Source organism: Aptenodytes patagonicus, chromosome 3 (genome assembly GCF_965638725.1).
Source record: "Aptenodytes patagonicus chromosome 3, bAptPat1.pri.cur, whole genome shotgun sequence".
NCBI classification, from domain to species: Eukaryota; Metazoa; Chordata; class Aves; order Sphenisciformes; family Spheniscidae; genus Aptenodytes; species Aptenodytes patagonicus.
Window position 1 is genome coordinate 87839956 of NC_134951.1, and position 15930 is coordinate 87855885.

Genomic DNA, 15930 nt, shown 5'->3' on the forward strand with positions numbered 1-15930 from the left:
TGGCTCTAGAATTCACAGAGCTGTGTAATGCCATGTGAGCTGCAGTTGTAGGGGCTGTCTGTACAGATTCAGTTGCCCAACACAGGAGCTACTGAGGAGTAGTATTTCAGTTTCTGATTTCTTCTTTGCTTCTGTAGCCTTTTGTAAATAGGGTGGCATTTTCCACTTAAAATTCAGTGGTTGATACAACAGGCAGCCACACATCTCAATCTTTTTTTTTTTTTTTTTTTCGGAAATGCTGAAATGAATAATGAATTGAAGGCAGAACATGAAAAAGAATAACAGATCATTAGTAAGAGTGAAGCTGAGCATAGCAGTGTGATTTCTGGTTTTGTAAGCCTACACTACAAAAGACTTACCACAATAGTTTAGAGCCCCAGTTTTTGCCAATATACCATTTTTATGCCAGTTTCTCAAGCAATGTAATACTCTCTATTTTGAATCAGTATAAACAGCCTATGCAAGAATCAAGGAATTACTGAGAGATCTTTAAAAATGTATATTTCTAATTAACACTGTTGTGCTGACAATTTGCCACTTATTTCAGCAGGGGTGGGGCTTCATCTCATACATGTAATTTTCACCATGCCTCAGTTTAAAAATTTGACTAAATTTGCAATTGTTCTAACCCAAAAATTAGTAAAAAGTGACTAATATTTTAATTTCCTCTTTCAGGCAAAGAGCAGATCTTACTTCAGAAGGATTATGAATCTGCTTCTCTGACAGAAGTCCGCGCCATGTTAAGGAAACATGAAGCTTTTGAGAGCGATTTGGCTGCTCACCAGGACAGGGTGGAACAGATCGCTGCCATTGCCCAGGAGCTGAAGTATGTTCCATTTAAAGGCTTGCAGCTGCTGACATTTAACTTTGCGATAAACTCTTTCCAATGAATTTGATAGTGTCATAGGTACCAACGTAAGAATTCCAGAGATAGCTTCATAAGTATATTATCTGAGCTGGTCACTGAGACCTTTCCCTCATCTCTCCCTTACCCCCAACCAAATATAGATATTCAACTGACCAAAATTTCTGAAAGCAAACATTTTAAAATTGACTTAACAGTAAGCTTTCAGCATTAGCTCTACTGATAAGTCCATTGTGTGTTGATGGGAATGCTGGAGGTGTTTATTTCTCAGTTCATATGGTCTGCTGAGAGGTACTGGCTATGAATTGTTTAACTTAGAAAATAATTTCACTTACACAAGTTACAGATCAAGCGTCTTCACTTTAAAATCAAGTATTTTCCCACAAGTATATTGATCCTTTCAAAAGGCTTTACATCCCTAAATTATCTCTATAGTAGTGGGTCATGCACTGACTTTTCTGAAGATTTAATTGTCTCTAGTATACTTATTTTCACAATCTCTTCGTATTATATTTGGAAGTGCCATTGTCTCCATTTTACAGAAAGGGCAGTGGGGCATATGGAAACTAAATAACTTGCTCAGGGTCACACAAGCAATCAAGCACATAAGCTCTCCTATAGGAGAGCAGGAGTTTTCACCCACAGTTCCATCAACTTAGCCACAGGACCAACACTTGCTCACTCAGCATACTATGCCCAGAGAAAACACAACTAAAGCTGAGAACAGTTCTACAACACATTTAGGCTGCATCTGTTTTGTTGACATCAGCTACGTAGGTCAGGGATGTGAAAAGTCAAGGCCCCTGACTGACAGACACCCTTATGGCAGCAGAAGTCCTGGGTGTTGATGCAGCTACTCTGGCTAAACTCTGTCTTTATTGGTGGAGCTTGCTTTTGTTTGTGGGAAGGTTGATAATTCACCTGTGTGAAGCACAGTTTTGTCAGCAAAGCTCTGCCCACACTGACAGGACTGTACTGTTACATACTGATGTCCCTATTCTGGTAAAGTCATCTTGGTGTGTACACCAAGCTAAGCACATTTGATTTTATGATCTTATGCAGTTAATTGCAGTGGTTCTGTATTGTAAATCAGTGGCGCTACTCCTGATCTTAGCAATTTGCCACATACTTAAATTCATTGCTCACCCGCAGCATAAATCTGTAAAGCCAACAGATGTGCGGTAGTGGTCGAAACAGGAGCCAACATCAAAATTCTCAGATTCCTACCCTTGGCTTCAACTCTCCAAGTTTCATTTTCTCACTTTCTTGAATAGGCAAAACAGTTACTACCCAAAATCAAGTGTTAAAAACATGCCCTCTTTTCACTTTGTGAAGGACCATGGCTCATAAACAGCTCCACATTCATTAACAATTTAAAAATCAGAGAGGTGTCTAAAAATGTATTTTATACCTGATAGAAGCAGCACTGACAGTAATTGTATAATTCAAATGGATTTAGAAGAAAAATCCTGTTCTTCAAGATTATTTAAAAGAGGAAATGTAAAGCACAGTGGGCAAAGTAAGGATTAGTTTTTAGTTAGTGTGAAAGAAGTCTGAAAAACACAGAGGATGGAGATTTCACTGAGTATGTGAGCTTATGAAACACCTTCTGTCACGCCTTGATCTCTGCTGTGGGGTTATTTGTTCCTCTTTATACTAAAGAAAGTTTCTGAAGTGCCTAATCATTGTTAATTCGGCTTCAGCTTTACAAGTGATGAGAAACTTTGGGAATGTAGTATACATAGCACAGCATCTGCTTACCAGCGTTTTGAACCCTGTGTCCTTTACCTCTGGTGAGGCCAGTGAACACTGTATCCTGTCTATTTTAGGATTGTCTCTTCTCACTTGTTTCAGTAATTTGCTGTGTGAAGTTAAACGTTATTTGTGGCCTGGGCTGCAAAGGTGCTGAAAACCCATTGCTTTTAGAGATGCTCTACTTTGACTTCTCTGCTTCTCCATACGATGGGGCTATCAGTGCCTGATTTTTCACTGAGACTCAGTAGCTCAGTTAAGCTTAATGCCCTTGGAGAACACTGAACGAAAGGTCATAAAGGTCAAGTTTTATTATTAGCTGCAAGCAAATGGGCAGCTTCCATTTAAATATTGATTTTAATTATTTATACATAATTCCTCACACAATGAAATTATGGAGGAAAACGCCAATTTCTTTCTCCATTCATATTTTTAAAGAAGGATTGACTTTTAAAGAAGGGTTGATTGCATTGGCACCTGATCCAAAGCCTATTGAAGTCAATGCAGGTATTTTTTTCTTGGTTTTTTTCATCACTGGATCAGGCCCTTACAGAAATCAGCGTCATCGTGTCTAATTCCAAGTCGGTACACCTCCATGTTTTGTTTTAGTCAATCTCTTGGCTGCCTAATGTTGCTATTTCAAAGGAGAGCAATTGCTGTGTGACCTTGAACTCTACCAGTTACAGTTTCCTGTCTGTTCTGGTATTTTCTGCTGCAGCAGCTCAGTCCACTGTGTGCTTAACGTTAAAGTTGCTGCAAGCTTGTTGATTGGTGCTGTTCAGATAAAGGATTTGTGCATGTGTGCAAGCAGGTGATTCCAGCCAGGGTGCTGCTATAAGATTGTTGTGTTCCAGCCCGTATAGGCTTAGAAATCCTTCGCAATGAGGCATGACAAGGCTTGGATAGGGCGACATACAAAGCTGGAAGAAGTCAGGCATTTCTAAAATGGGATTTGCCATTTATGACATAGTGAATGCTAAATAGAACTTGAGTGAGCTGTACTATGAAGTGCCATATTCATTTATGGTCTTGTGTGCTCATTTCAATGTTTTCAATCATCAAGATAAAATTTTTGGAATGTAGTTTCTTGCATATCCATCACTTCTAGTATAGCAACTTATTTTCAACCAAGACCATTATCTGTAACACTGATTTGGAGAGTCTTTTTGCTTCTGGAAACCTGGGCTCAAATTGTGCTTACGTGCATGATTAACATGAGCCTGGTTCTGAAGCAGTGCTAAAGCACGTTGCTCAGCAGGTTATTTTTGTGACACTATCACTGTTCCTAAAGTGAGCTCATACTTAAGTGCTTCTCTGCATCAGGACAAAATTTGACCAAATTTTTAATTCTTTACAGATAAGATTGAATTACTTGTAAGATCAATAGGAATAGCTTAATGATTTTTAAAATCCAAAGGCTGTAGATTTCAAATAACCAAACAAATAGAAATGACTGTTCTCTTGGAAGCTCTGTAACACATGTGCAGCATTACTTTGTGTATGCATGATAAGCAAAACTTTTTTTTACAAAATATGAAATCTAGTCTCTTCACAGCTTCAACGCTGAGAGAGATACAAAAATTAATAGGACAAGGAATGTAAACCTGTGTTTTCTTTCCAAGTAAATAATCTCCTATGAGTTGTTATTTCTTCCTCTGTTCCTGTGTTGAGCAGAAAAATGTTCTTTGACACATATAATATACTTATTTGAAGTAAGCTACAGCAGGCCCAGAAAGGCAGTGGAGCTACACAGTTTAATGCCACTTGATTTAACTTATGATTTTTGACCCATGGGCGCCCTTTTTAAAAGTTGTTTTGATAATATTATTCTCCTACCTATTTGTCCACAGCGCATATCCCTGGAAGAAATAGGATAGCAGAGATCTTATGGGGAATGACTGAACCTCCCTGGCAGAGCTGGTGGAGGAACGTTGCACATTACCTTCCTGGACTTTGACCAGAGCTGGTACAATCAGTCCTCACTTTCATGGAAGGGCACCTGCCCTTATCCTAGTCGACAAAAGGAGATAAGTGATCCATTGAAGCAAAAATAAAATTTGCAGTACTCTCAGGGATGTGACCTGGAGTATCTGGAAAAATACCCTGTCCATATTCTGGTATATTAGATTTGGTATGTGAAAAGAGACCAGAATACAAATCTCCATATCCCATCCACTTAGCGAGCTCACAGCTCACAAAGGAACATCATCTAATAATCTCAATATGCTATAATGAAAACCCCAACTTTTAGCCAAAAACTCATAGCAGCAAAATATATCTCAGCCTGTTTCATCCAAAACTCCATGCTTCTGACTTAAAATTTCCTAACAGATAGATGGCTTTTGTTGCATCCCTTGAAGGCTAGCAAAAAGGCTTGCTCTAAAGGAGGAAGCAAGTTTTTGAGTTAAGGAGCCCTTGTATAGTATGACTTGCTGACAGCTTTCTCTTTACCTGTTCTACTTTCACAATTTTGGGTTGGTTTTATTATTTTTTTAAATTGTTATGGCATTTTATTTTCACTTGTTTTACCATTCTTCACTTTCAACAGTCGATTGATTACAGCACATCTGAAGCCTGTTTTAAAAAGAATGGTTCACATACTTCTCAACTTTATCCCGAATCAGATTGCTCTGACTCAGCTTAGAGGAGGAGGCGTGAACTGCCCCTGGCCTACAGTGTAGCTTCACGGAGGAAAGCTACCTCTGTTCTCATTTTGTCCTCTCTGATTCTCTAAGTTTTTGGTGGAAGTGAGCCGTACATCCCTCTTGCCAATTGCCTAGAGAAGAATGTTCAAAAGAAGGGAACAAATTCTATTTGCATTTAATGTCTTGTTCAAGCCTTAAAGTAAATCTTAGCTTCATATTGCCATGTCACATAATCACAATCTCTGCAATGTTTAGTACTGGGCAAAGTGTCCTCAAGGAGCAGCCAAGAGCTAAATTCAGTGGTTGATGATACACCAATGAAAGTGAGCTTCCAAAGTGCCAAACACCTGTATTTTATTATGGTTGTGATGGCTGCAGCAGAACCAAGGGGATTATCTGCCACTGAGATCAAAAATTCAACTTGAGACAGACTCAGTGCAGCATCTCAGGACAGAGCCTTAAAAAGTTATTCCAGTCTTAGGCAGAATAGTAAATTGCTTTCTGTCAGGATAATATAAGCCTTTTAAGCAGGTGAAAAAGTAATGCTAACTGCTACATCCTTTGTGGGTGCACTGATTCATGCTTGTGGTGTACGTGGGTCTGGAGATTCCTGTTCTCTGAACGAGCCAGTTCTAGGGTGTAGCTTTGTGAGGAGTTCCTGGAGAGGAAGATGAAAATTGATCTCTGTGCCCCAGATCTGGGCAGCCCCTATTAGTATTGCCAGGCCTGTGAGGGAGACATGATGCTTTGAATGCAACCTGAGGTCTGTTTCTCAGTTAAATAATTTCAGAGCATATAAACCTGGAAAGGATCATTGGATTATTTAAAAAGAAATGTATATTTCAGGCCAATTAATTTAAAACTGTACCAATCTTCAGAAACTTGATAAAGCCCCAGACTGAAGCATTCTGGTCTTCAGGAGATCAAAGTGCTTGTGCCACAGGAATAGCTGAGACAAAGATGGTTAGACACCTTAATTGTCTTTAATACCTGGATGTCACAGATGGATACTTGATTTTTCTCACAACAGAGGAGGTTGATCCTGTTCCTGTGCTGTGCTTCTTGAAATGCTGAATGCCTAGGTCACGCATGTCTCTACTGCAACACTTGCTTACCTGGCAGAGAAATACTGCAAAAAAGAGGGGAAGAATTACTGAGGGCCAGTGGAAGAGTATGGACAATGCAACTGCTCCTGTCTTTCAGAAAGTCACACAAATTTTTGTCTTCACTCTTTCTTAGTGAACTGGACTACCATGATGCTGCAAGTGTCAATGATAGATGCCAAAAGATATGTGACCAATGGGACAGCCTGGGAACACTTACTCAGAAAAGGAGAGAGGCACTGGAGGTAAACCATGTAACAGTGATCAGCAGCTCAGCTGAGGCAGGGAGGGGAGAATGAACCATTTGTTTCAGATCTGGAAACAGTGCCATTGAGCATCCACTTTGGCATCCAAACAGCAATAAGCCTTTTCCTCAGATCTCCATTTCATTTTGGTGTGGTTTCATTTGCAAACAGATTGAATTGCTCAGAGCAGACTTGACAGTGCTCAGCTGCCAAGGACAGTCCTAAAGCAGCAACAAATGGCATGCAGTTTATAGCACCACTCTGGGAATTTGGTGTCCAGCAAGGCTAACAAAAGCCATTAGGTGCTTACCTTTTCATACTTGTCTGAGCTTAATCAGGTGAGGTACCGGATAATGGCCAGCACTGGGTTAAGTTTTTGGCAGTGAGTATTCCAAAGCACTGAGATACTTTCCAAAACCTTATTCCTTAAGAAAAGAGGAAGTCACACACATGCATACCACGGTGGAAAACATATGTCTAATTCTTCGTTTTTATACTTACAAGAAATTACTGAAGCAAGATTAGCAGATTTTAATTGATTTGCAGATAGATTACAATAACAAAAATACTTAAAATATCAGTAGTGAAAAAGTCATCTCACCTGTTATCCTTCAAAGGCATATACCCCTTTTAACATGTTGGATATGAGAGTATCTTTACTGCAATTAGTCCTATTGCCTTGAGTGAGAATCCTTAAAGCAGGTGGTGAAATCAGTCAACAATACAATTAGTTGCTTTTGAAAAGATGAGGCATGACTTTGTGCATGGGTGGGTATATGTGCGGAGTTAGGTCTTGCCCTAGTAACAAAGGAATGTACCTTTCCCAACCTGCACAGAGGACGGAGAAATTGCTCGAAACAATTGATCAGCTTCACCTGGAGTTTGCCAAAAGAGCTGCTCCTTTCAACAACTGGATGGAAGGTGCTATGGAAGACCTACAGGACATGTTTATTGTTCATAGCATAGAGGAAATTCAGGTAAATGGTTGTCTATTTTTTGGCTTACAGTCATAGGGAAGACAAGAAAAGAAGCTTTTCCTTCTTGGAGAGTAGAATACACGTAAGAAAAAAACCATATTCTGTCTTGACATTTTCTTTGTGATAGGCAACGTCTGCTGTATTATAAATAGGGTTCTTCATTGGTATGAAAGCATATTCCAGAGATCATGGAAGAAGCGATGGTCCTGATAAAGTCAATGAGGGCTGTTTCATGAATGTATCTACATGTATTATTTCCTGTATCTACAGATACATGTAGACAGGGTGTTTGGGAGGCTGAGAGAGGAGCTGTGCTTATTTACAGCAGATCTTCCAGATGTTGGAAGGAACATTAAAGTTTTCATGCTTTCCCTCTCTGTTTTCGATTTTAGAGTTTAATCTCTGCACATGATCAATTTAAAGCTACTTTGCCAGAGGCAGATGGTGAAAGACAGGCCATACTGTCAATCCAGAACGAAGTTGAAAAAGTTATTCAGAGTTACAGCATGAGAATAAGCGCAAGCAATCCTTACAGCACTGTTACTGTGGAAGAGATTCGTAGCAAGTGGGAAAAGGTAATGTATGCTAAATACGTAAAGGACATTGTAACATAATATTCTAGTTTAGGAATACTGAGAATATTCAGAGAAGTTTACAATAAAGCTGTAAATTATTCCAGATCATCAGATGCCAGAATGAACTTTCTAAAGTATCTTATGCTCTCCCTTATGTTTGCTAGGCTCACTTCACAATATCCCTTGCTCCCATCACTCAGTATTACCTATGTCCTTTTCGGCTTTTTGGTGGGGCAAGAGAAGCATATGTTGGGGCTAGTGCAGAGCTGGTGGCTGGCCAGTGGATGGGACAGGGGGTGCCGTCAGAAGAACATAAAATGATTGTATTCTTTCTCTCAGTATAAACAGTCGTTCGTGTGTCTCTTCTATACAGCTGCTGCTTTTCACAAATGTCAAAAATTAGCATCTTTGGGACTGTTAATGTTCTGTCCTGTTAGATTGAAATTGGCAACTATCTTAAAAATTACTGGGGAGGTATTAAAGAGAGGCTCCTAGAGCAATCACACAAATTTTATTTCATTACCAAGACAGATAATATGCTGAAGGTAAATGATTGTGTAGAATGCATGAATTTACCAAATACATAAACTTATGCAGACAAGAACTCACCTCAATGGGTTATAAAAACCAAGCAATAAGGACCAAGTTCAGAATCTCCCAGGGCAATCCAGAAGGGTAAGCCAAAAAAAGCATTTGCCATGTATTAGAGACCTTCAGATATACATGATGGATGGAATGTGTCTCATGAGATCCTATTGTAATGGCTGTGCTCGAATAAAATGTTTTGCACCAACTATTCTTAGAAGAATTACTTAGAGATTGAAAAAACCATCTGTGTTTCAAAAGAAAAGCAAAGTAACTGCTCTAATAACAGTTCAAGTTAAATAATTGTCTTGAACATGAATCCAGTCAGAGGCGAGAATTTCTTCTCTCTCCATGTCAGTCTCTCTGGTCAGGCTGCCCAAGACCATGTTAGCAATTTCTTATGTTAGCACAGAACTGGTAAATAAAATAGTGATCGTGTTTCTGGCTTGTCCTTCTGATATCAACCTTCAGACCAATAAGAAAAATTAGTAACTGTAGACTTATTTGTTCCATTTGTTTTTAAACTATTCAGTTGTGCCTACTTACACTTAGTGCTTTCCCACTGTAACAGGTGAAGCAGCTGGTGCCTCAGAGGGATCAATCCTTGCAGGAGGAACTAGCCCGCCAGCACGCAAACGAGCGCCTGCGTCGCCAGTTTGCTGCTCAGGCCAACGTCATTGGGCCATGGATCCAGACCAAGATGGAGGTGAGTGTCGGACCCTCACGCAGAAGCTGACGAACAAAGTGTTTTATGATTTTTTATCTCTGCTTTATATACAGGTCAACAGCAATCTCCATGATAGTTTACCAGCCGTTTGATCCTGAAGTATTTAGCACCTGTTAAGATAATTTTTAAAACTGTGGAAGCTTGTACAAGTGGTACCTTGATGGTGAGCAGGAGATGTAGCTTTGAAAAATCAATCACTAAACAATTACTATTTAGCTTCTGCTTTCTGTAAAGGAAAGATACCGGGATCACTGGGATGTCAATACTGATTCCAGAAATAAATGTACCGCATTTCTTTTGAAATGTGTTTTCTACAGTAAAATTTATTGTCTCCACTGTATGAAGGTGTTATTACTATTGCTTCTTAGTATGAAAATATTACGTATTTATGTGAACGTTGGTCAAATTAGCAAATCTGAAGTTTAAATTTTGCATCTTTGTTTCTTTTGACAGGAAATTGCCCGCAGCTCTATTGAAATGACAGGGCCTTTGGAGGACCAGATGAATCAGCTGAAGCAATATGAGCACAATATCATTAACTATAAACACAACATTGACAAACTGGAAGGAGATCATCAGCTTATACAAGAAGCCCTGGTGTTTGACAACAAGCACACCAACTATACTATGGAGGTAGCCGTTTACTCCCTTTTGTACCTGTTAGTTTATTCTGCCCTCTTCTGCCATGTAACTACCTTCCCTGATCTGAAGAGACTGCAACAGAGGGTGGAATTTGGCAGACTTTCTGATAATCTCATAAGACTTGTTTTATTTTCACTTATTTTTACTTTTAGTGAAGAAGTACACATTTAGAAACCAGTTCCATATTTTCTGAAGGCCATTTTTATTTTTAATGATCCTTGGTCATAATATAGAGTTAGTGGTATGGAAAAGGTATCACATAAATATTTAGAGCTGAGTTTTTGCTTACGCTACTTTTTGTACTCTTAGGAAAATATATTTGATTCTTTAATAAATCAGTATTTTCTCTCTCATAGCACATCCGTGTTGGATGGGAGCTCCTACTTACCACCATTGCTCGAACTATCAATGAGGTTGAGACTCAGATCCTCACAAGAGATGCCAAGGGTATCACCCAGGAACAAATGAATGACTTCAGAGCATCATTCAATCATTTTGACAGGGTACAGTACTCCTGCTTTTTCTCAACTAGCAACATTTATTGTTCCCAAAAGCAAGTTTCTTTCCATTCCAAACGTAAGCCTTTTGAAAAACTGTAAATGCAATAGCAATGGGCTCTTTTTAAAACAGCAAAAAAGATCAGTTAACAAAGAATGTATAGCCTTATGAAATCATAGCATTGTGCAGATATGTTAAAGATTAATTTGTACTCTTTAAATGTAATGCAAAATTATAGTTTGCTGATATGGTTGAGTATTTGTTCAAATAACAGGCAGAACTAGATAAATCTGTGTTTTGGAAAATAACGTGCCCCTTTATTTTAAGGCAGTGCAGCATGTTCTATGTACTTGCCAGCAGCTTCCATCTCACTAAATTTAGCTGTAATCTGGATTACAGGTTTTCTTTTTCCTTTGAATCACATCTTGTCCCCCTAGAAATAGATTTGTAGGAAATATTGTTGGGGCACTGATAGCTGTCAAGGAAAATCCTTTATTTTTCTGGCTGTATGTGGGAAATAAGAGGCTGGTTTTTTCAGTTATCTAAACATGGATGAATTAAAAAGTAGGAATGAAAACACTATTGTGAAGAAACTTAACTCGCTCCTTCTGTGAGTTACGTAGTATTCATGGATAGAGGGTTAAAAAGATAGCTATTAATAGACACAATAGCAAAATACATGCAAACAGAGATCTGACATTCCCAGTTGGAGAACCATCTGTACATGAGTTAGCTCTGCTGGCTCTGTGCTCACATGAACCCACCTTCAAAACCAAGTTCACATTTCAAATACTGAAAAAAGATTACCATAATGCAGTGCCAGGCTGTTGTCTTTTTCCCAGTACAGATTCCTGTAGTTCGCAGACTGTGCTTAACCCCTGACCTAGGTTCGGTTATCACATGAGTCAGCTCCTTCAAATAATTTCAGGCAAAATGCTACTTTCTTTTCACTGACATCCTGTTTGTCCAGCTCTACCCAAAATGGTTACCCTTACCTGGACTTATACTTGATGTGTATTGGATGCTGACAGTCATAGTTTGCTAAATATTCTTTAGAATACCCTTAATTGTTTAGAAAGAAAAGCAGAATTGCCAAACCTCTGCTCTTTGAAGAAACACACAAGCATAGGAAAGGTTAGCTACACAGGAACCAGGAACAGATTTTATGGAAAATCTTAATGTGATTCTAGTGCAGCATAATTCCTTTTAGTATTTTCTAAGGAAGCAGAAGATAACATCACAGGAGCAGAGATAAATTTCCTGGGGTGGAAGGAAGTAGCATACTAAATGGCTTTTCCAGTGCACTAGAGCAGATAACTGAGCAATTAGAGCTGTTAAAATCAGACAGAGTACCAGGCCTTGATAAATTACACACCAGTATTTGAGAGACCCTATTAAGGAAAACCAGGGACTTTGCACAAAGATTTGACAGCTCCCTAAAGATAAGGAGGCAAGGTGACTGAATCCTAGTACATCTTACACTAGATGGCCATTTCTAGCATCCCTCTTCTGGATGGGCTGCTAGAACTCTAGATGAGTTCTCTGCCATGCTCGTGGCAGGGCTGGTTCACTGGCTGAGGAGATATTATGGGCTTCTCTTGGTGCCTCAGAAGGTCTTAAAGGGAGAAGCTAACTCCTACACCAACCAGCCCTATTGTCATGGATCTTTAGGCTTTGCAGATACAGTAAGACTTTGAGAGACCAAAGGATACAATAGAGCAGGGCCTTAGGAAAGGCTGTATGGCCTGGAAGAGGGCGCTCGTGTCACATAGCTGCAGGCAGGTTGGAGATGGGCTATGAAAATAATGTGCAACACAGAAGTGCTTCCCAGCTCCTAGATCCTTGCCTATTCCTGGCTGTCTCCTTTCTTCAGGCTATAATGAGTCATGGCTTCAGGCAGTGTCCCTTCTGCCCTTGCTTCTGTTGCAGGAAGCCTGAGTGTCCGTGTCAGACACGGAAGGAGATAGATGCTTCATAAGTTTCTATGGCCTCAACAACCTGGGCCTGGACTGCAAGTTTAGCTGCAGACCTTACTTTCCCCCATGACAGATATAATCCAAAGGCCTTAAAAAAGAGGTCTGGAAGGATTATGTTAAGGGAAGGACCATTTTGCATATGCCCCCTTTAGTATACTCCTTCCCTTAGCATCAGACATGGGAAATTGGCCTAGGAGTACTTTTGCACTGACACAGAACAGCAATTATGTTCTAATTATGTATATTATGTATAGTGCAAGTTAAAGAAAGGAAAAAGGTAAGATCTAAAACCACTCAGCTGTCAAGCCAGGCTTTCTGCAGGGGACAGATAGTAGAAACATTGATAAAAGAGAAACTTATACTGATTAAATTACACTGTAATTCAATGGGCAGATGAGACTCAATCTACACTGGCTAGAAGGAGACATTGAACAAACATGTTTGAGAGAGGCAGGTTTGTTTTTCATTTTTATATCCTTCCTACGTCCTTGCACACTCAAATATTTAGTGCTGGTGAAAAAAAGGAAACCCAGGGTGCTTCAGACTTACTTCAGGGTACACAAAGTAATGAAAATTCTAAACTTGGAATTTAGATAGAGAGGGCAGTAATGGATTCTTTTATGGTCTTGATTACCTTAAATAGAAATGAAGATGAAACTGGATCATCTGAACATAAGCACTAACATGAAAAATACTGGGTTCTCCATGTCAGATGGAATTAGTAGTATATGTAATAATTTTCTTGCACTTAGCAACATTTCTGAATGCCAGACATAGGCAGGCGTATTGTTTAAAAAATACACTGAAAGAACTGGATTGCAATTCACAATGATGAATTGCCAGAAAAGATCCCAAAAATTAATACTGTCCCTGACAAGTAGGCTTTAAATACCTAAGCACAACAGAATCATTTATGCATGCTATAGCTCTGACTTCTGTGGCATTTCTCCAATTTAAGATGTATCTTAATGTTTGACTCTTAGTGTGTGTTGAGGATGTCAGCAAAGTACTAATATGCAGAGTAGCACCCTCCCCCATTTTAAAGAATGTGTTTTGGTACACAAAAACCTAACAACTTTTTATAGAGTGCTTCTAGAAACAACCTCCTTTGGTTATAAATCTGAGGAAGGAACCCCTATCTTCCTCCCCAGTAAGAATATGTGAAAAAATAAAAATCTTACAGTTTATAATCCATTATGGGGCTTAACTCTGCAGTTGTTAATCCTTTGAAAGTGAGATAAATAATTGGGTGAGTTGTTTTAAATGGCTTCTTCACCTTGAATATTTGAAAGAAAACTATTTGGTATTTTACAAGGTTTTTTTGGGGGGCCACATGCCCCTGATTCTCAAACTGCACTGAGTGAGTAGGCACCATGCATATAAGAATTACAAGGGCAGGAAGAGTTGTGTTTCTTTCAGTGCATCCACCAGCAGAGATGTGCTAGCACGGAAAGCATTACAAGTCATACTTGTTAAAGGCAAGTGGTAAACACACTATCTCCCTTGGGGTAAGGAGGCAGCCCTCTAGGCTCTTCTGTTTCCAACAGGCATGTACGCACGCTGGTACCCCAGAAGTTATTCCTGAGGATGCTGCTGCTTACCCACTACTCCTTGCTGGAGGCTGTGCCTGAAGGCACAGTCTAGTTGTAGGTATAAATATAAATCTTCAGCAATGCTGGTATATTTCCTGCCTTAATGTGACTGCATAGAGAAAAAAAGAGAAAGTGGGACACTGAATCACAGAAGCAGTTTAGAAGTGTTCAAAATGGTGCATAGCTAGATTATGGTATGCAGACAAATTGGGACACCAACACAGAAGTGTTGTCAGTCGCTGGTCTTTTACGCAAGGTTTCCTTTTTCAGATCCAGTATATTTAGTAAATTCTAAATAAGATTGCAAAGTATGTGATAAAATATCTGCAGCTGCTCTGCATGTAATATCCTAATGGCTGTTAATATATTCTACTATCGATTTTTGTGCAAACTACAGATTTTAAGTAGGAGCTCTGCATACAGAACAATAGCATCATGGCACCCTATATTTTACTAACAGAAAAACAACAGCTCCCTATTAAAGGAATCACATGATCAGGCTTATGCAGGTCAATTAGCAGTCAGGAAACTGAAGGACATATTTAAGTGTATTACTATGACTCAGAAGCTCATTTGTTTTATAAGGCCACATATAAATCACAGAGGGGAAGGAAAAGATTTCTGGGGACTAATAATGAAACATGGAGGGAGATTTCAGTGTTTTACTTTGTATTGGCAGGAAAAGATAAACAAGGCAAAGTTATTTATATGCTTTAAAAAACTAATTTCAGGGCTTAATGTTGGTCTGCAAACAATACAAGTAAATACAAAGAACCATATCCTAAAGAGCAAGCCCTTGCATGGGCTTGATCTATGCATTAATTGCAAAATACCATTGTATCCCATGAAACTCTGATATACTACAAAGGCAAAGATGCCTTTTTAGGCCATATATGATGCAGATTAAAAAAATTCGCTACGAGAATGTAAGAACCTGCTATAGTACATGGCACAACTACTTGGACCCTCACTGGGGAGTCCCACTTAACCAGATGCCGGTTGTGAGCTCCAGCACGACCGTTGCACTCCTCTCCGAAAGAAAATGGTTTCCTGGTAGATGTGCTGGCCTCTCTCACTCCCGTCCACCCTTCGCTACCTGCTGCATGACTACCGCTGCTGTGTGTGGCTGGTTAGGAGCTCATGCACATACTGACCACCCACCCCCCTGGTCTAGTCAAATAGCTAATAGTCCTCTACCGACACCTGGTAGAGGAGGAGGAGGGACAGGATTTGGCTCTTAGCTCCCATTTTTATATCATATTTTGTTTGCAGTCACACAGTAATATCTTTGGCTTTAGAAATAAGGTAAAATGAGCTGACTTTACTCATGGTGTGACCTGCCGTAGCCTACCTCCAGGATGGTTTTGGAGAGTGTCAAGCCAGCCTAGATTAACATTTTCAGAATGATAAAATAAACCATTTTGAATGCTTTAGAGCAGAAATTATCCTATAAAATAGAAATGTTAAAGGAAAAAAACTTCACTGTGATTATGGCTTTTAACTAAATGCTGCTCCAGATTTGCAGCTTTGCTTTCTCTCTCATCATTGACTTCTCACTGTTATTTTTCATCTTCCCTTTATGGAGCTGGTGGAGGTTGATGCAGAGGGAGTCAATATAATAACAGCACGATATGTCAAAAATGCACGGCGTTATGAACTTAATAAGGCACCACTTTATCCTATTAGTATATTAAATAAACCCAGTGCATTTGTTAAGACTCCTATAATTTTAGTTATGCATAACTGTC

General features: G+C 39.3%; 1 protein-coding gene across 1 annotated transcript in view; it reads left to right on the forward strand.

The window, feature by feature from the left end:
* ACTN2 (actinin alpha 2) overlaps positions 1-15930 on the forward strand; it is a 72176-nt gene that overhangs the window by 50213 nt on the left and 6033 nt on the right. Inside the window, exons 12-18 of the mRNA XM_076334174.1 lie at positions 676-826; positions 6502-6610; positions 7447-7587; positions 7980-8162; positions 9319-9453; positions 9928-10107; positions 10473-10619. Coding sequence (XP_076190289.1) covers positions 676-826; positions 6502-6610; positions 7447-7587; positions 7980-8162; positions 9319-9453; positions 9928-10107; positions 10473-10619 — 1046 coding nt within the window. The remainder of the gene's footprint in view (positions 1-675; positions 827-6501; positions 6611-7446; positions 7588-7979; positions 8163-9318; positions 9454-9927; positions 10108-10472; positions 10620-15930) is intronic.